At 46.9% G+C, this 20,991-nt stretch overlaps 1 protein-coding gene across 1 annotated transcript in view; it reads right to left on the bottom strand.

The window, feature by feature from the left end:
- Positions 1 to 20,350, bottom strand: part of PEX4 (peroxin4) — a 47,853-nt gene extending 27,503 nt beyond the window's left edge. Inside the window, exon 1 of the mRNA XM_086529811.1 lies at positions 20,203 to 20,350. Coding sequence (XP_086385937.1) covers positions 20,203 to 20,205 — 3 coding nt within the window. The 5' untranslated portion in view covers positions 20,206 to 20,350. The remainder of the gene's footprint in view (positions 1 to 20,202) is intronic.
- Between the last annotated feature and the right edge of the window lie 641 nt (positions 20,351 to 20,991).

Below are 20,991 nucleotides of genomic sequence, written 5' to 3'. Positions count from 1 at the left end.
TGATGTGCGGTATCACTTCATACGAGAAGTGCTTGAGGATGGCCTTATTACATTGGTTAAGGTCCATACATAACAAAATCCAGTCGATGCTCTCACTAAGTGCTTACCCAAAGCACAACATCATCTATGCATAGAGATGGTGGGAGTCACGTAGCTTAAAGGTGCCATTTATGCCTTTAAGTGGGAGGTTGTTGGGTTAAAGGCCTAAATAACCCCTTTTTGTACATTTTTATACTTTGTCCAGGTTCATATTGAACTTGGACACATTTTTTAAAGGTCACTTATAATAAAAGTGGGAAAACCCAAAACTTACTTATTGAGTTTTCCCCAAAAACGTGAGCTCTCTCTCTCTCCCTCTTCTTCTGCTAGAGCTTCCTCTCCTGCTACTCTTCCCCTCCCCTCTCTGCACACACACTGCACTTCCTCGCGTGCTCTTTCACTTGCACACACCGCCGCGCGCTCATCAGTCGCGAGGGGCCTCTAGCCTGAGGCACCCTAGCACTAAGCCGTTGAAGCAAGAACTCCTTCCAAGACTCCTCACCTGGAAGAAGTCCTCTAACGATGAACTTCCCAAGAAGGGCTCTACTCTGTTGTGCTGGATCTATGATCCCCAACCCTCCATGAGAACAAGGAAGAGTGATGACTTGTCACGTGACACATCCAACCCTATGTGTCTGTGGACAAGCTACAGCACGACAAGGGTTCAGTCAGTACAGTCAGTCTAGATTTGGATGTGATATGGCACTTTTGTGAGTCTGTTCGCAGACCGTGCATGCCTAGTCACTTAGTGTAGATGCATATCCTCTGGTTGCACAGAGCATGATCATAAGCATTCCCATCGAATCCTTCAGGGGAATTTTCCATAGTATTTGACCTATTTTCCCTATTTTTGACATTTTTCAATTAGTATTTTTAAGTGACTTTTGTTGGAAAGTAGGTAGGGCAAATTGAGTAAGTTTGTATATAAGCAAACCTAGACTAGCACTAATTGGCAAAAGAGGCAGCAGGAGCACCTTGCTCAAAAGGCAACTTCTCAGCAAGACCAACCCCCGCGACTACTCTGGCGTTTTCTCCACAGAAGACCTAGCGTTTTTGCATCAGATCAGCCTTGGCGATTTGTGCACAGTAGATCAGCCCCGGCGTTATCACGACACAGCAGATCAGCCTAGCGTTTTGCATTTGCAGAACAACCGGAGACAGCAGAAGACCATTTCAGCCCTAGCGTTTTTGCATCTACATCATAACCCAGCGTTTTGCAGATTCGCCGCGACGGAACATCAAGAAAGCTCAGCGTTTTCAGTTTTCAGCCCTTAGACAACGCAGATCAAGTCCCGAACCTTGCAGATCTCACCTTCCCGCAACAGTTCCTCGCCGCACGGTCAGTTTCCGCAAGGTTTACAGTTTCAGCATCTGCGTTTGCAGCGCGTCGTCGTCGCACCGTCGCCATCGACGTCGTCACCGACATAGAGTCAGAATTCAGCAGATAAAAAGATTTGCAGATTTCAGCCCTTAGAATTTTCAGATTTCAACCCGTCTCGTCGTCGTCCTCATCATCGTCGACAAGTCCAAGCATTGTAGAGATTTGTGCAATCAATAGTAGACCGCTCTCGCCATAGAGTGGGGCCTTTGGAGGAGGGTTTTACAACGGCTCTGGTGTCGTATTCTCTTCTCTATCTCTCAGTCTCATGCACTTCCATTCACGGTGTCCATTCACTTTGTTTGTGTCCATTGCACTCTCTCACTAAAGGAACGGAAGGCTCTCCCTTCCATAAGTAAAAGGAACCCTTGAGCACAGTTCGGAGCACTCATCTTGAGCAAAGTTCAAACATTCATTCCGTTGCACCTTACATGACTTGCCATGCCACTTTGTCCCGGGCAATCTGAGTGTCACGCCCTGACCAACGGAAGTTCCTGATCAACCTCTCTACATGAGAGATACAAAAACTCGAGAAGATCCAACAAGAAGTGATGTACCACATAGTAGCCAACAACACGTGGTTGGCCACTACAACTCTACCTACCAAAGAAAGTCGTGCGGAGCTCCAATGTAACAACTTCCTCCTGATAGACAAGAGGAGGGGAGCAATCTGCTGCTCGAGAGACAAGTCCAAACCAACTTGACAGCCCAAGTACTGAATTGCAATCCCTGGGGGAATCCACCTAAAACCCTCACCTGGCATCCAATCGGACGTAGGAGCACTACCAACCGAGAAAGCCACTGTCTTTCTCCAGTTGATCAGTGCGCCAAATGCACAACAGAAAGTCTCAAGAGCTTGCTCACACCTGTGTAGGTTGGCCTCCTGGCCATCCAAGTACAAGGCTAAGTCGTCTGCAAACTCAGCGTCCAGTAGCTCATCTCCCCGAATAGGGAGCGCTAAGCCACATAAGCCAACCTGCTGTGAAACCAAAAACCTGCTCATCGCCTCAGCATAAAACAAAAAGAGAAAGGGGGCAAGAGGGCAGCCCTGTTTGATTGAAGTGAGCATGAAGCGATCACCTCTACCTCCTAACAAAAGCACCTAACTGTGTGCCCATCTGTACAAAGCTGACACCCCTCTGATCCAAGCATCTGCGAAGCCCAACCTGCGTAGAGTGCCCTTGAAAAAATCCCAGTCAACTCTGTCGTAGGCCTTCTCAAAATCAAGAAGAAGAATCACCAAATCCTCACCACGGAGCCGCGCGAGGGCAGAAGCCTCCCAGAAAGTAAAGATGTTGTCAAGGATACTACGCTCCTTGACAAAACCTATCTGAGTCCCATGTATAAGGCTCTCTAGAAGTGGCTGAATCCTCAAACTCAGAGCCTTGGGAAGAATTTTATAGGCTGAGTTGAGGATGGTGATGGGGCGCCATTGTCGAATCTCATCCAAGGAGCCACCCTCCTTGGGAATGAGTTAGATCAGGCCCTCACTCATGCTGTCAGGCATCTCACCTGTGTGCAGGATGTACTGAAAAGCACTACAGAGATTTGAGCCAACTAAGTCCCAATACTCCAAGAAAAAGCTGGGAGTCAAGCCATCCTCACCTGAACAGCTGCCACGGGGGAGTGCATTAAGAGCCGTGTGCAGCTCCTCTAGCTGTAGAGGCAGTTCAAGCCTCTAGCGCATCTCCTCGGTCACAAGACAAGGCGTCTGTGCCCACACCTGCTCTTTGTATGCATCCCAACGCTCTGACTGGGGCTCTGCAGACAGTAAATCACGGTAAAAGTCAGTAGCAACTACACGCATGTCCTCTGGCTCTGAAGCAACTGACCCATCGAGCCTCCTCAACTGACTGACCTTGGCATGCGTAGCCTGAGGTCCCACTGCCTCAGAGAAAGCGCATGTCACTCTGTCACCCACCTGGGTCCACTGAGATGCCTGTCGATGGAAAGCAAACTCATGGCGCCTCTCCTCAGTGCTGACAAGCTCCTGGCGAGCCTGCTGTAACTGCTCCTCCAACCAAGGACTGTCTGGATGCTGCTCCTGCATCCTTTGCAAGGAAGCAACGCCCCGTCAAAGACGTTGCTGCTCCTCTCTCGCTGCAGCCAGGTGAGTCGAATACTCCTGAAGAAAGAGTCGACTAAGCTAAGCAAGTCCTGAGGCCACTCGGTCAGCAGGAGTGCATGTCTATGTGTCACCAGCGTGTGACTACTATCTATCCTTTTTGTTGATTTCTTTCTTATTATCTATTTACTTTCACTTTTTGGAAACACCCCTCGGGAAATCTAACTGCCCTGCATTGCATAGCTAGTGTGGAACTGTCCAGAGGGAGTCCAGGCCTGAGGGCAAGAGAGCACTAAGGTTGGACAAGGACTATGGTTAGCCAAGTGGGGTCATTGACTAGCCAAAGTGGAATCCTTTGCTACAGAGGCTACATTTCAGTTCTGGGTGTGGCCGCAGTGTACAAAGAGGGTCGGATGACCTAGAAAGATACGATGGCAGTATCTCCTAAAATTTAGGTAACTGCTATTTTGGGACCTGAAAATGTGTTGGCGTCATTACCTCCGGAATGACAAAGGGAACATTTTCTTACTCTGCCGTGAAGTCAACTGGGCAACCGGTTGGGATATTTTTAGGCGGCAACCCCGAAACGGGAAAATGCTTATAAATGTGCCAAGTGGCACCTTCTGGTGCACTTGCCTCATGCAACAAGAAGTGGCGCTGAATTTAGGAGGGGGAGAGCCTCATTTTCAGCTTTTGTCACAGGTTAAGAGCTATGGAGTGCTTGCTTTCCCTCTTATGCACAGTGCGGTGCCAGGAGTGATGCCCTGCACGCTACGCACTGCCCTCTCTCTCCCCTTTGGCAATATGTTATGCCCCTCTAGTGGGCTCTTCATTTGACCAATGTACAGTTGTGTGGGTTCATGCGCGATTGCCGAGGCAAGAGCCTCTTGCACAGGTACTGGATTAGCTAGCGGCTAATCCCCCCGCAGGTACAGGTGAATTCGGAGAGGTTTCACGCTAGAAATCTCGTCCGATTCAAAGGGCAAGTAGCCCTACAGGTGCGGGAGCTCGAGGACTTGCTAAGGATGCGACCGGCACGCGAAACGGAGCCCGAAACAGTGAATTACAACCTGCTGTGTATTTTTGCAGGTTTAGGGTTTTGGCCCTAAACGGACCCTAATACCCCCAGGAGGTTCGGGGATGCAAGGGGACCGCTGTACAGGTGATCTGGCGCAATTTCAGGGCTGAAAACAGAGAATTCATTCTCGCCAGGTTTTGCAAAGTGCCCGTATGCGTCGGGAAAGTCAGTCAATGCGTGGGAATACTGACTGTGAAGGGTTCTAGTACAGTTATGCTGCCGAAATCGGGCTGGAACAGTGGAAATTCAGCCGAGTTTGTGCGGGGCAGCTTGTAGGGAACCTCAGCGTTTATTCCCTCTTTTGAACAATAAAGAAATACCGAAAGGGGCGCCTAAGTTAGGGGCCAATCTGGTGTCCATCTACTCATACAGGTGCAATCTAGCAGCCTGTATCCCTCTCCCCTTTGTTGTGTCTTGAAAGTACAGGTAAAATAGACGACTAATAATGGGTGAAAGCTAAATCAAGGTTTGAAGTAAAGTCTACCGCCCTTTTTGGATTGAACAGGCCGGTTTCATGGTTCCATCGACGGGATTAAATCACTTTTTCCCATAGAAGTGAGCCTTGGTCAGTTTTGGGCTTGAAGACACAGGGGATCGTAGACCAGACACAAGGAATTGCAATTATGGCTGACAGACCAGATGATGTGACTGAAGAGGTTTCCTCTTCACAGGGTCAACAGACACATGAAGTGGGTGAGTCCTCAAGACCACCACAAACAGATGACGATATATTCAGGACCCAGTTGGCTACTGTTGTGGCTATGTTCACACAAGTAATGCAGAATCCGAGGTTTTTAGCCTTTCTGCAACCTCCTGTTCCGTCTCAGCAAGTTGGGTCACTGGATCATATTCAAAAGCCTGTTAAGGCTCGAGCACAGGTGATTCATACCGCACAGTCAATGGAAACACCTGTACACTTGACGGAGAACATGCAGTCTCCACAATCTATGCCTAAGGTGCAAGAACAGGTGGCTGAGATGCCAGTCTTTCAAGCTATACCAGTTCAGCCCGCCACCTTTCAGCAGCCTATAGCTGGTTCTAATGGGCAGGGAAGCAACCTACAGGCTATGCAACAGGTCTTCCCACCGCCTTCAGTACACCCTGGCTATTTTGGAGGTGGATCGGTATTCTAGAGCATGGCTGGTCATGCACCTGGAAATCAGTTTTACACGCCAGGAACAGTGTTTGGGGGTGCTCAAACGATGATGCCTAACCCCATGTACAGTGTCATGGGTATGCAACCAGGGTTTCAGAACACTCAGGGCCAATTTGGGATGCCACATGCAAATTTTGGTATGGCTGGAATTACAAATCAGCAGCCAAATATGGCATTTCCAAGTCAAGTTAATAGCGGCCAAGGAACACAGATGAACCCTAATAGTGTTCCCATGTTTCAGTCACTTCCATATGACAATTTAACGCCGCTGGAGAGGCCAACTCCGTACAAAGAAGGTGGCAAAGGTGTGACATTCACGACCTTTACAGGGTTTGATGACAGGAAGAAGGCTCTCTCATTCCTCCAGCAGTTTGACAAGGCCTATGCAGGGGGAAACTTTACAGAGGCTTCAAAGGTCCGCAAGGCAGCCACTTTCTTGATAGGAAATGCGGGACAATGGTAGACAACTTTATTGCTTCAAAGGCAAGCTCCGTCCACATGGATTTATTTCAAGCAGATTTTTGCAGCAGCATGGTTATCTGATGACTTTGAAGCAGATGTCATGACATAATGGCACCAGCTTAATGCTGCCACTTGCCGAAATCTGGATGATTACAATCGGAAGTTTTGGAAAGCTCTACTTCCAGTAACTTCCTATAGGTTTGTGCCATTGACAGAACAAATCGAAAAATACTGTTGTGGCCTACCTAAAGGATTGAGAAAGTACTGCACGAAGACAAAAGTCACTACTTTGACGCAGCTCATCGAGGTAGCAAACACTGGCAATGGTTTGCTCAAGGGAGTGAATTTAACATTGGCGTCAAGGCAGGATCAGGCAAGAAAAATTCAGCCACGAAGCACGTTCCCAATGAGGCTCCTAAAGGGACTCAGGAGTCAGCAAACGCAGGGAAAGATAAAGCTACGGCTGAATCAGAAAAAGGACCAGCAAAGAAATGGAAAAGACGTTTTCCTCGCAAGTCAGAAGAGCAAAAGAAGGTCCTGAGGACAGAAAACAAATGCTTTATATGTGAGCAGCCTAGCCACATTGCTTACAATTGTCCTACAAAGAAAAGGCCAGCTAATTCTGATGACAAGGAAGACAGGAAAGGAAAGAAGCCCATGGCTGGTCTAGTGCCAGATATGGTGGGCGACAAGCCAAATTCAGATGCAAGTGAGCTTTGCAGAGCATGGGGAAAGGTCAGGGATCAAACAGTGCTTATCTTCTTTGATCCAGGTGCCAAAGCCAACTTTATTTCCCCAGAATTGGCTTCAAAGTTGGGAATCAGACCTGAAGAGATGGGGGGTATAATGCAGAGGCAGGGTTGGCATGTCCTGGCCATACAGAGGCTGTGACACCCATCATTGGAAAGTTGCGTCTACATATTCAGTCCTATGTAGATGCTGAAGAATTTTACATCATGCCACTAGACGGATGTGATGTGTTATTAGGTATTCCTTGGTTGTTTCGTGTACAGGGAATCATGGATGCCTACAACAAAAAGATCACTGTACAGAGCAGGGGAAAGACTCACATTCTGGATGTAAAGCTTAAAGGGGAGTCTATTCCTACTGTATCAGCTTCTGCTATTACTTCTGTAATGAAAAAGCATCTTTCTGCGTACTTGGTTTTTGCACGTGAAGTGTCAGATTGTGATGAATCAAATTTATCTATGCTAGATAAAGAAAGGTCAATGTTTTTACAACAGTATAGTGACTGTTTTTCCGATTCATTACCGTCTCAATTACCGCCAGAGAGACCCGAGGACCATGCGATAGATTTGGTGCCAGGCAGTAGCCCACCAAATAAGCCTCCGTACAGGGTTAGTGCGGCTCAGCAGAAAGAGATAATGGGCCAAGTACAGGAGCTGTTAGAAAAGGGGCTGATTCAGCCCAGTTCATCTCCATTCTGTTCTCTAGTGTTGTTGGTGCAGAAAAAGGATGGCTCATGGCGTATGTGCATCGACTACCGTGCACTGAACAAGAATACCATCAAGAATAGGTTCCCTATACCTAGAATTGATGATATTATGGACAAATTAGAAGGAGCAGCTATGTTTAGCAGGATAGATCTAAAGAGTGGGTACCATCAGATCCGCATTAGATCAGAGGATGTGCACAAGACTGCTTTTAGAACGACGTTTGGCCTTTAAGAATTTTTAGTGATGCCCTTTGGTCTCACAAATGCTCCTGCTACGTTCAATAGGATGATGGACAGAATTTTCCGTCCACACCAGCAGTTTGTTGGTACATTCTTTGATGACATGATAGTCTACTCGAAGAATGAAGAGGAGCATAGGCATCACTTGGCCATTGTGTTCAAAGAGCTACGCAGTCATAGGTTGCTCATCAATGCAAAGAAAAGTGAGTTTTTTCTGGAAGAGATTCACTTTTTGGGACACATTGTCTCTAAGGATGGTGTCAGAATGGATCCTGCAAAAGTTGAAGCGATCAAGTCATGGCCAAATTTGAAGACGGTGCATGATGTCCGAAGCTTTTTGGGACTATGCTCCTATTACAGAAGGTTTATCCGAAATTTCGCTGAGATTGCTTCACCTTTACATGCTCTTCAAAAGAAGGCAGTCACCTTTAGATGGACACAAAAAGAGATTTCAGCTTTTAATCTCTTAAAGGAAAAGATGACTTCAGATCCAGTCATTGTGTTGCCAGATCTTAGGAAGTCATTTGTGGTCCAGTGTGATGCCTGCGGTAGTAGCATTGGTGCAGTGCTAATGCAAGATGGCAGGGTAGTAGCCTATGAGAGCAGAATTTTGCAAGGGCCAGAGATGACCATGCAGGTCTATGAGAAAGAGTTACTGGCTGTGATTCATGTGCTCTTAAGTTGGAAACACTACCTACTAGGTGCAGATTTCGTTGTCCAAACGGACCATCAGACCTTGCGATACTTCTTGACACAAACAAAGTTATCTGAGAAGCATATGCGATGGGCAAATATCTTGTCCATGTTCCATTTTCAGATTGTGCATGTGGAAGGCAAGAAGAACGTTGTGGCTGATGCCTTGTCAAGGAAGCCACAAATTTCAGCTGTGTCGATTCCTTATCATCATGAACTTGATGATATGAGAGAACAGTATGCAAATGATGAAGATTTTGCAAGGGTCTTCGAGCAACTAATGGATGGACAACGTCATGAACACTATCTTCTTAAAGACGGGTTCATGATGATGCATGGCAGATTGTGTGTCACAAAGCCATTGCGACGCAAAGTTATGGAAGAGAGTCATGTCCCACCGTATGCAGGGCATCGTGGTATCGATGCTACAGTTAAAGCGGTTGAGACATTCTTCTATTGGCCTACATTGAGAAGGGATGTGGATGCCTTTGTGCGAGAATGCCTAATATGCCAAAAGGTCAAGTTTGACAGGCAAAAGGCACCAGGGTTATTGCAACCACTACCTATTCCAGATAAACCATGGGAAAGTATTGCTATGGATTTTATCTTTGATCTTCCGAGAACACAGACAGGAAACGATGGTATTTGGACCATTATTTGCAGATTCAGCAAACAGGCTCTGTCAGGAAGAAGATAAAGCTAGATCAGATGGCACGCTTGTTTATGAGCAATATTTTCAAGTATCATGGCATGCCACAGTCGATTGTTAGCGACCGTGATCCACGCATGACAAGTTTGTTCTGGAGAGGCTTGTTTGAGAATATGGGCACCACGCTCAAATTCTCTTCGTCATTTCATCCTCAAACAGATGGGCAGTCAGAAGAGGCAAATTCTACTGTCCTAGATCTGCTGAAGTGCTATGTGTCAGAGCATAAAGGAAAGTGGGAGCAGTATTTGCCATCGGTGGAGTATGCATACAATAATACAGTGCATTCATCAACTGGCAAGGCACCCTTTGAGATAGTTGAAGGTTGCAAGAAAGTTCCTCCCATACTTCATACAAAGGACAAGATATTTGAAGCAGATAAGTATGTTCAGGACATGGATGAAATGTACAAGAAGGTCAAAGTGGCCTTAGAAAGGACTCAGGCAAAACAAAAGAAAGCAGCTGATCGTCACCGTCGTGAAGTGGTATATTCACTTGGTGATTGGGTGCTTTTACGCTTTAAAAAGGCAAGGTTAAAGAAGATGAAGGGCAAGGAAAGACTGTTTCCAAAGCTCAGCATGCGTTACTATGGGCCTTTTCAAGTATGCGACATAATCAGTGATGTTGCATATAGGCTGAAATTGCCTGACAGTTGGAAGATTCACAACGCGTTTCATGTGAGTCTTCTCAGACCCTATGTGGGTGATGTGCCAGAAGATATGCCAGCTGAAGATCAGCCGGAAGTCGAGGAACTGGACGAGATCTTGGTCCCGGAACAGATTTTGGCACACAAAGAAAGGAAAGTGAAAGGCAAGGTTGCTAGGCTACTTGGTAAAGTTCAGAAACTATCCACCAATGGATGCTAAGTGGATGGAAGAAGGTGAACTTGCAGAGTCACCAACTGTGTTATCACTTTACCTGGAAGCCTTCGATTTGCAACCTACCTTGACCCCTTGAGTTTCAAAGCTAAATGAATTGTCAGTGTGACAATGGCTTCTGAAACAAATGATGTACATGGTATTTAAAGTTAGCTCAAATCAAATACCTGTTACATGAATGTTAGAGCTGTACAGATTGTCAGTTTGGCAATTGCTCTTATGGAATGTCCAAAAGTTGGTTAGTGCTATAGAAGTGAGTATTTCTTGTCAGTTTGTCAAGGATACAGTGATTGCTTCTATTCAAGAGTACATGTGTAACAGCATTCTTAAACTGTCAGTTTGGGTATGCTTGAAAGTGGTACGGGATCCAACGTGTACTATAAGACAGTGGCCAAATATGCAGCTACCATTTTGTCATTGGAAAGTTAGTGACTCAAAGCAATGGCAGAGTGTACAGCTACCACTATGTCATTGGGACAGGGTTCACACGCAGGCAATACATGAGTCGACGAGGTGTTGAATACACCAGGGTTGACAATGAGCATGTATGTGTCGTATATGTGTCGACAGGTGTTGAATACATCAGTGTTGACAGTAAGCATGTACGACATAGATGCAAACGAGGACGTTTGAGATTTCAAGAGGGGGATATGTCACCAGCGTGTGACTACTATCTATCCTTTTTGTTGATTTCTTTCTTATTATCTATTTACTTTCACTTTTTGGAAACACCCCTCGGGAAATCTAACTGCCCTGCATTGCATAGCTAGTGTGGAACTGTCCAGAGGGAGTCCAGGCCTGAGGGCAAGAGAGCACTAAGGTTGGACAAGGACTATGGTTAGCCAAGTGGGGTCATTGACTAGCCAAAGTGGAATCCTTTGCTACAGAGGCTACATTTCAGTTCTGGGTGTGGCCGCAGTGTACAAAGAGGGTCGGATGACCTAGAAAGATACGATGGCAGTATCTCCTAAAATTTAGGGAACTGCTATTTTGGGACCTGAAAATGTGTTGGCGTCATTACCTCCGGAATGACAAAGGGAACATTTTCTTACTCTGCCGTGAAGTCAACTGGGCAACCGGTTGGGATATTTTTAGGCGGCAACCCCGAAACGGGAAAATGCTTATAAATGTGCCAAGTGGCACCTTCTGGTGCACTTGCCTCATGCAACAAGAAGTGGCGCTGAATTTAGGAGGGGGAGAGCCTCATTTTCAGCTTTTGTCACAGGTTAAGAGCTATGGAGTGCTTGCTTTCCCTCTTATGCACAGTGCGGTGCCAGGAGTGATGCCCTGCACGCTACGCATTGCCCTCTCTCTCCCCTTTGGCAATATGTTATGCCCCTCTAGTGGGCTCTTCATTTGACCAATGTACAGTTGTGTGGGTTCATGCTCGATTGCCGAGGCAAGAGCCTCTTGCACAGGTACTGGATTAGCTAGCGGCTAATCCCCCCGCAGGTACAGGTGAATTCGGAGAGGTTTCACGCTAGAAATCTCGTCCGATTCAAAGGGCAAGTAGCCCTACAGGTGCGGGAGCTCGAGGACTTGCTAAGGATGCGACCGGCACGCGAAACGGAGCCCGAAACAGTGAATTACAACCTGCTGTGTATTTTTGCAGGTTTAGGGTTTTGGCCCTAAACGGACCCTAATACCCCCAGGAGGTTCGGGGATGCAAGGGGACCGCTGTACAGGTGATCTGGCGCAATTTCAGGGCTGAAAACAGAGAATTCAGCGTGCTGCAGATTCTCGCCAGGTTTTGCAAAGTGCCCGTATGCGTCGGGAAAGTCAGTCAATGCGTGGGAATACTGACTGTGAAGGGTTCTAGTACAGTTATGCTGCCGAAATCGGGCTGGAACAGTGGAAATTCAGCCGAGTTTGTGCGGGGCAGCTTGTAGGGAACCTCAGCGTTTATTCCCTCTTTTGAACAATAAAGAAATACCGAAAGGGGCGCCTAAGTTAGGGGCCAATCTGGTGTCCGTCTACTCATACAGGTGCAATCTAGCAGCCTGCATCCCTCTCCCCTTTGTTGTGTCTTGAAAGTACAGGTAAAATAGACGACTAATAATGGGTGAAAGCTAAATCAAGGTTTGAAGTAAAGTCTACCGCCCTTTTTGGATTGAACAGGCCGGTTTCACTATGTCTAAGCTCTGTGTACAAAGAGTCTCCACTCGCTCTCTAAGCGTTGAGTCCAGCAGGACCCTCTCTGGGATGCGAAGCATCGTGCTCCCCCTCCTTTGCGTATCAGTCACTGTAAGGATCACTGGAGCATGGTCCGAAAAGGAGGTCCCTAACAGGATGCCAACTGTCACAAAGTGATGACGTGGCTGTCCGCTCTGCAGAAACCCTAGCCCTAATTCTACCCTAACTCCAACCCTTTAAAAAAATCTGAAACCCTAATTCTGCTAAAACCCTAACCCTAAAATCAGAAAACCCTAATTCTGCCCTAACCCTAACCCTAACCCTAACCCTGAATCCAGCTGACGTGGCAGTTGACACGTGGCAGCTGTACGGATCTTCGCGATTTGCGGTGGATTTTCCAGGAAAAAGCACCAGCGGCAGTTTCTGCTTTTATTCTACACAACGGGAAGAGAGAAAAGCTTGCTTTATTTATTAAGAAATAGAGAGAGAGAGAGAGAGAGAGAGAGAGAGAGACTCTTTTGCTTTTTATTTCAAAGGCTTAAGAGGGAGCTTGAGAGAGAAAGAGAGAGATTGAAACTGCTTTATTTTTTAAAAGCTTTGGCTTTTGATTTTCAGCTTTTGGGGCTCTGCTTTTGGCATCCCTTTTGAGCAGGCCTCTCACAACTCAGAGCATTTGGACGCAGAGTCTGAGTGTGAGCGCCTACCCACACTCTTGTACTTTGAACTCAGATTAATACAAAAAGAAATACCGAAAGGGGCGCCAGTCTTTGGGGCCAATATCTCTAGGCACGGGACTCCGTCGGGCCAGTGTTGAATCAATTGTGAACTGTGAACTGTTTTGAAGTGGTTATTTGGTGCTGTCGTGGTAGATTCTTGACTTGGAGTGTCCAAGTCTGTTACAATGGTATCAGAGCACGGCCGATTTCTCTTCTATGGGAAATCCAATCCCAAAATTTTTTTTTGCGGCACATATGGCTTCACGCAAGGATCAATCGACTCCCTCTGCATCCGGAGATGCGGCAAGGGATCACAACGAAGATTCCGGCAAGGAGTATGGCCCGCCTCGGCCTACTCAGGCGGAGCGTCGAGAGATGGAGTGTCGTCAATTGATTGGCGATGCAACAAAGTTGATGCTCAATTTTGCGAAGGACCCAAAATTTGCAAAATATATGAGCAAGACTTCTTTTCAAGAAGTGCATGCACAATGGCAGAAAACCACAACACCACGCGCGAAACCCGCTCTCAAGAAACTTTCTGCTCACAAGAAATATTCAGAGAAGGAATTAGAAGAGGTGGTTGATGTACAGATTGCTCAGCTTTTTGATGCGCAAAACAAAGCTAAAAAGCACGGCAAAAAGCAGAAGAAAGGCACTCACTTCCCGAGTTATTTGGGTCGTCATTCGACATTTGAAAAGGCAAAGAAACAGAAGAAGCGTGTTCGATTTGAAGAAGTACCCAGTTCTTCTTCTTCTTCTTCTTCTGACAGTTCTTCTAGCTCATCAGACTCAAGCAAAGAAGACCGCAAAGGCAAAAAGAGAAGCAAGAAACAACGCTTCGGAAAGGGCAAGAAAAAGGCAAAGAAGTCTAAATCTCGCCCAATGAGTGACAGTTCTACAGAGGACTCGTCTACAAACAGTTCAGACTCTGATGACAGGAACTTTTATGCAAAGAAGAAATTTTTTTATAAAGCCAACCAATATGACTTTCTACTGTCAATTGGTACATGTGCTAGATGTGTGTTCCTAGTAGGTAGGTGCTAACAGTCAGTGTCTGCTAAGATGGTTTATGGCCTCTATCTGTTTTGCAGGCAAATCGAGGGCGATTACAATGCTTTCAAGAGGGGGGTATGTCACAAAGTGATGACGTGGAGGCCCGCTCTGCAAAAACCCTAACCCTAATTATGCCCTAACCCTAACACTTTAAAAAAATCTGAAACCCTAATTTTGTTGAAACCATAACCCTAAAATCAGAAAACCTAATTTTGTCCTAACCCTAACCCTGAATCCAGCTTACGTGGCAGTTGACACGTAGCAGCTGTACGGATCTCTATGATTTGCGGCGGATTTTCCGGAAAAAAGCACCAACGGCAGTTTCTGCTTTTATTCTACGCAATGGGAAGAGAGAAAAGCTTTATGCTTTATTTATTAAGCAATATATATATATATATATATATATATATATATATATATATAGAGAGAGAGAGAGAGAGAGAGAGAGAGAGAGAGAGAGAGAGAGAGAGAAACTCTTTTGCTTTTTATTTCAAAGGCTCAAGAGGGAGCTTGAGAGAGAAAGAGAGATTGAAACTGCTTTATTTTTTAAAAGCTTTGAGCTTTTGATTTTCAGCTTTTGGGGCTCTGCTTTTGGCATCCCTTGTAACTTTAAATATGTGAGTAACTTTAAATATGTGAGCAGGCCTCTCACAACTCACAACATCTGGACACAGAGTCTGAGTGTGAGCGCCTACCCGCACTCTTGTACATTGAACTCAGATTAATACAAAAAGAAATACCGAAAGGGGCGCCAGTCTTTGGGGCCAATATCTCTAGGCACGGAACTCCGCCGGGCCAGTGTTGAATCAATTGTGAACTGTGAACCGTTTTGAAGTGGTTATTTGGTGCTGTTGTGGTAGATTCTTGACTTGGAGTGTCCAAGTCTGTTACACCAACTGTCCCACCCAAGTCACAGAAGTGGTCACTAGTGTAGAAGCGATCTATCCGAAATAAATTCACGCCTCCCACTCTACGGTCCAAACGAGAGAAGTCGAGGCTGTTTGGGGGCCTCACAAAGCTGGCATGCTGCCACACATCTAAAACCCGAAGAGTCATACAAAACCTCTCCCAAGCTGCCAGCTCAACTCCATGCGCAGTAGTATGGCTACCACCAATCCTGTCAGAGGGTTCCTCCAACATGTTGAAGTCACCGCCTATGCACCATTGCTCTGCCTGCGGCAGAGACTCAACAATCTGAGACCAAAACTCTGCCCGTGCGGGCGCATAGATGTTCAGGAAGCCCATGAGACAACCCTGAACCTGCATAGTGATCCACTTAGCCCTGCCTTGCACAATAATCCCTTTGCCCACAATGGCTTGCTGCAAAGAATCCACAATAGTCATACATACCCCACCCTGGGATGCCTTCAGGTCCAAAAGCAGCTGACAAAACGTCTCATAGCGACCACGCAAAATCTGACCACATCGTCGAATGCGGCTCTCACAGAGATGGTGCTCTTGTAGCATAAGAATGTCAATGTCACCACCCACAAGGCATCTCTGCAGCTCTTGACGCAGCCGACCCCTCTTACGCTGAAACTGGGGCCCTCCTAGTCCCTGCACATTCAATGAGATGATCCTCATGGAGTCAGTGAGAGAAAACAGATGCTGCCACAGCAACCAACCTCACTATCTTTGAGGCCGGTTTCGATGGGGAGTAATCCGCATCCGAGCGACCTCTAGACAAACGCGCAGGAAGTGACTGTCTCGCCCAGGCCCAAGCTGAGCGTGCAGCCCGATGGGCTACATCCTCTGTCCAAGAATCCTCATGCACAAATACATAACACGGAGGGCACTGAGTGTCAGCAAACAAATGCACCACAATGTTCCTACACCCCGCTACATCTGGAGGCGTCACGCTGAACTTGGCAAGAGGCCAAAGAGTCTGTACCAGATCTGTCACCGCTAAGTCCCCTGCATGGTGTGAGAACTTAGTAGCCTGGATCTGGAGCCAGTCAAGCGCTGCGTGCTAGGTACACTCTATGAGATCCCTACCACACAACGGCAAGGTGAAACCCACCGCTGTGTCCAAGGCTTCAATGCCTCTAGCTGCAAGAAAGAGGACGTGGACTCGAAAGCTGGCCTCCTCCAAGTCGGGAGAGGAGTCACCCAGAAACCGAGTGAAGCTATAGTCGAAGAAGTCACACCGTCTGCGAATGTCGAAGTTGGTCAGACCTCTAGGGACCGCTGCAAAGGGAGAAGTGTGCACCAGAAAAGGCGGCCTCGGGTGGGGCTGTCCCTCTCGAGCCACATGGCTCGTAGCGAAAGCACTACCAAGAGAATGCCTCGCGGCAGAAGCGTATCAGTACCCTGCGACTAAGGAGGAGTGGCGGAAGGGGTGGGAGACGAGGTTGTGGACCCCATCGGGGAGAGAGGAGGGGCGGGAGGCAAAGGTGGAGGAGGGGAGGGGGAGAGGTGGAGCGGCAGCGTCTGAGAAAGGAGGAGGAGGAGGAGGAGGCGAAGGCGGAGGAACAGAAGTGGATGGGGCCTTTTCAGGCAAGTCCTGCTGAAGGGGGTCAAAACGGTTCCAATCGGAACCCAGTGCTGCTGAGCTGCAGAAGGTCGGCCACCAGGGGAGTAGTGGGACAAGCCCTCCCCTCTTGGCGGCGGCCACGCACCTGCTGCCAACCATCAGCTGGCTGATCACTGGTCCTTGCCGATGTACCAGCCTGTGCCTCCAGTGTATCTGGCTGCTTTGCATGCTCAACCTTGGGAGGCTGCGCATGCACTGTGGGTCGAGGTCTCCTGCGAGGACAGGCCTTAGCCATATGGCCCATTTGCCTGCAAATGAAACACTGGTTCGGGAGACCCGAATACTCCACACTCTGTCTGATCCATCCCCCACTCACCCTAGGCAGCAATACCACCTTGGGGGAGGGAGTGCGTGTCACGAACGAGAACCAGCACAGTAGGTAAACCTGCGGCCTTGGCCACAACTGAAGCTGCCGTGCGTGAAGACTCCATAATTGTCCCGAACATGGAACCAATCCTGGGTAGAAGGGGAAGGTACTCTCGTCTCAGGCCTGGGAAACAAACCGAAATCGGCAAGTTTGCCTCCTCCTCAAGCGTGTGTAGTAGGGTCAAAACTGTGATGCCAACGTCGGAAGTAAGCTCGAGCTACTCTGATGCTAAGCGGGCTCATCGAAATCACCTTAGTCATCATCTCTGCAAACTTGAACTCGACCTGGTAGTACCCTCTCCCGAGGATCTGGACATCAGTGATCTTGCCCACATCGGAGAGAAGACGGGCTTGTAGTAAATCCTGAACCTCGCCCCGACCAATGATCTTACAGATAACCGAAGTGGTTTGCAAGCGCTCCACTTCGGCCATCAAGCTCGCTTGCTCTTCTGGCGAAAGAGCAAGTCGAAGGGTCGGCTCCGCGGTGTCGGGCGAGGGGGCTTCAATGGAGTCCCTCTGAGGTGGAGTAGAAGCCGCCATTCCATGTTTGCTGCTGCGAAGGCGAACGGGGGGGGGGGGTCAAAGGCATCGAGGCGAAGGAAGCAAGTCGGCGTCGCTGTGAACCAACTCCAATAGAGACACAAGGTGGGTGTGGGGGAATGCAGGCAGGCTGCAGGCAACGTGAGGAGGGGGGAGTGAGGGGCGGGCGGACAGCTCAAGGCAGTGTGAGGCTGAGGCGGGACAGGGCAGCGCGAGGGGGGCCGAGGCGAGACAGGGCAACGTGAGGGGGGGCTGAAGGCGATGGCGAGCGCGAGCGTGGACAGCAGCAGCAGCAGCAGCAGCAGCAACAGCAGCGAGCCTGGTTTCCCTGAGATTGAGCGAGAAACCAGCAGTCATGTGCCAATGTTTTCCCAAATTGCCCTCCAAAACAAACTCGTGAAGCAAGGATCTATGTCCAATACTATAGACTTAGGCATGCTCTATGAGATGAACAGTCTCGCCAAATGGTCAAGCTTAATTGTCTTCTTTACCGGAGTGAAGTGGGCCTGCTTGCTAAATCTATCAATAGCTATCCAAATCCCATCATGTCCACTTTGGGTCTTGGGAAGATCAAAAATGAAATCCATAGCAATGCTTTCCCAAGGGCCGGAGGGAATGGGTAAAGGCTGTAGAAGTCCTCGTGCCTTATGCCTCTGAAACTTGACCTTTTGGCATACTAAACAACTACGAACAAACTCGTCCACATCCTTTTTGAGCCTCGGTCAGCAAGAGTAACGCTCAACACCCTTCACGGTGGTATCTATGCCACGGTGGCCCGAAAAAGGTAGACAATGGCACTCTATCAAAAAAAATTCCCTCAAAAGCTATGTAACACACACCATTGTTTTCCGCATCAAATAGCCGTCCCGTATGAAATAGCCTGCAGCCGTCTCCCCACTCTGTATCCGGTGAAAGATGTCTGCAAAGTCAGAATTTGTGGCGTTCTGATCTACCATATCCTCAAAGCTTCGACGATATATCGCGGAAATAGCCAGAACCAAGGGCTTTAGAGACAATGCATATACCACTAAGTTTTTCTTGACCCTGAACGTGGACTATCTGGAAATGGAACAGTGACAATATGTTAGCCCATCGCATCTGCTTTTCTAAAAGCTGTTTCTGCGACAAGAAATAGCGTAAACTTTGATGATCTGTAAAGATGGTAAAATTAGCTCCGAGTAAATAACGTCGCCACTAGGTAAGGGCATGTATAACTACCAATAGCTCTTTCTCATAAATTTGTGCCACCAACTCAAGACGTGAAAACATCTTGCTCTTGTAAGCAGTGGCATGGCCTTCTTGCATCAAAACTGCTCCCAGACTGCGACCACAAGCATCACAATAAACTTCGAATGGCTTTTGCAAGTCTGGCAAGGCTAACACTGGTCCAATTGTCAACTTTTCCTTAAGAGTCTGAAAGGCTGCAATCTCTATCGGTTCCAAGTAAAAGGAACTCCTTTCTGAGCCAGAATATGTAAGAAAGAAGCAATCTTTGCAAATTTCCAAATGTACTGCCGTTCACACAACACACTATTTAACATAGAGTGTTTGCATCTCATCCCCCAAGCCAACAACCAACCAAATCAGGCTATCATCGCACCCTACAAGATTGTGAGAGTTTGGCGGCAGGGGCTTGCAAAATAGAGTTATCCGGTACCCACATAGTTACATGAGGATGAAGCATTATAATTCAACGGATGTCCACGATAAGAATTTCAATCCCAACACAAGCGTGAGACTTTCTTTTGAAGTTACATGAAGGTTAAGCGCTATAATTCAACAGATGTCCACGATAAAAATTCCAATTCCAACACAAGCATGAGACTTTTCTTTTGAAGCGTATTGTATCATTTGTTTAGTCGGCCTAAAAAGTGCTTCTAATGGCTTGGTACTCTTTTCCTAAGAAGAACTCTAGTAAAACACTATTTATTGTGCACATTGACAAAAAATCGAGTGAAGAAACGCGATCTCTATTATCATGTGAAAACCCATCCGGCATGTGCCATAAAGTCATTTATTGGCAACAGCTTGCCAATACACTAATCTTGCAAAACTGAAAAGTAGTCCAACTGTGTATCTGATTCGCCAGAGAGAAATCACTTGATGCCCACTTTTTATATATTGCCATTTGACTCATAACCTATTCGGCAGTGTAAGTCACTTTTTATCCATGTAGGTAGATTCTTTTAGGTGCAATCTCAAGCTTGGTCTTCCAATAGCTTTGTTCTCTCTCTAATTCTCGCGCATATATGTGATCATGGGTGTATACGCTTTTGCAATGTGCTATTCTAATAAGATGTACCTCAAATGCCACTCACCACGCTCTAGGGGTTGAATGGAGCTCAACCTGTGAACAGCTTACCGATGCCTTTGGACGACTTAACCATATATTGTAGGCAATCCTTTGACGACGTAAAGGTGAACACACTCTAAACATCCCATACCATACTAACAAGCACGTACTATCATGACGACAAAGAGGGTTAGTGGAACCTGATTCTTAACAGCCACCATTGACAACAACAACAGAAAATTTTCTCTGAGTAACTTTCCCAATTCTTGTCAGCCATCATTGACAACACAAAGATAAATCAAAACCATGCATATACAGATATTAACAAAGATTTCTCTCTCTCTCTCTCAAACCATCCTGTTCATAAAGTGACCGGGTGTCAAATAGGGTGAGGATATAAACGAGAGACGAGCATACCATGGCTCTCAGAGCGCCAATCACGATTAAGAAGACGTTGTACTGCAAGCTGCAAAAGACTGTCGACGCGACACTTCTACTCACACAGCTTTAATTTGCCACTTAGCTTAAGGAAGACGTAAAAGACAGGAAATATGTGTGGCCGATCCTGGAAAATTCAAAAGCGATGTCGAGATATGAGAAAAAAAAATTAAAAATTAAATTGGACGAGTCAATAACATTTGCCTGCGTAGTTTTACGACAAACCGCCATGCATGTGGCTGCACCGTCAGTATTTGTGTCTTTGTGTTTGCAAACGTTCAGTAGTCATATGCGCTGTCAGAGAATCTGATGCTTACTTTTAGATTCATTAAAATCAACTATGAAAGGAGAGAGTTTTTCTTGAGAGATAGATATCAAGAAGAACATAGGTTGTGTTGAGTTGATTTCTTTACACAAATACACACTAAAAACACTTTAACCATGTATATAATTCAAAGAGAATAACCAATTAAGATTGACAACTCAATGAGGACCGTATTTGCTTGGAGTTGGTCTCCCCTCCAAAAGGACTTGTATTATAATTCTCTCAAAAAAGAGCTTTGTTACAATACATATTTGTGCTCTTGTGGAACCTTGCTTAAATCAAGAAGATGGTGTTCTTCAAGATTTCATGGTATAACCCTCCTTCCCAAACCCTGAACACTCCAGTGGAGAGAAAGGAACTACGGGGAAAGAGGAAGATGAAGGTGGAAAGAAGTATTTTTCAAGCAAGAGGATAGATTCTTCGTATATGCTTGCTCATGGGCA

Source organism: Adiantum capillus-veneris, chromosome 2 (assembly GCF_014529385.1).
Source record: "Adiantum capillus-veneris isolate H3 chromosome 2, ASM1452938v2, whole genome shotgun sequence".
NCBI lineage: Eukaryota > Viridiplantae > Streptophyta > Polypodiopsida > Polypodiales > Pteridaceae > Adiantum > Adiantum capillus-veneris.
This window is presented reverse-complemented; position numbering and strand designations above follow the sequence as displayed.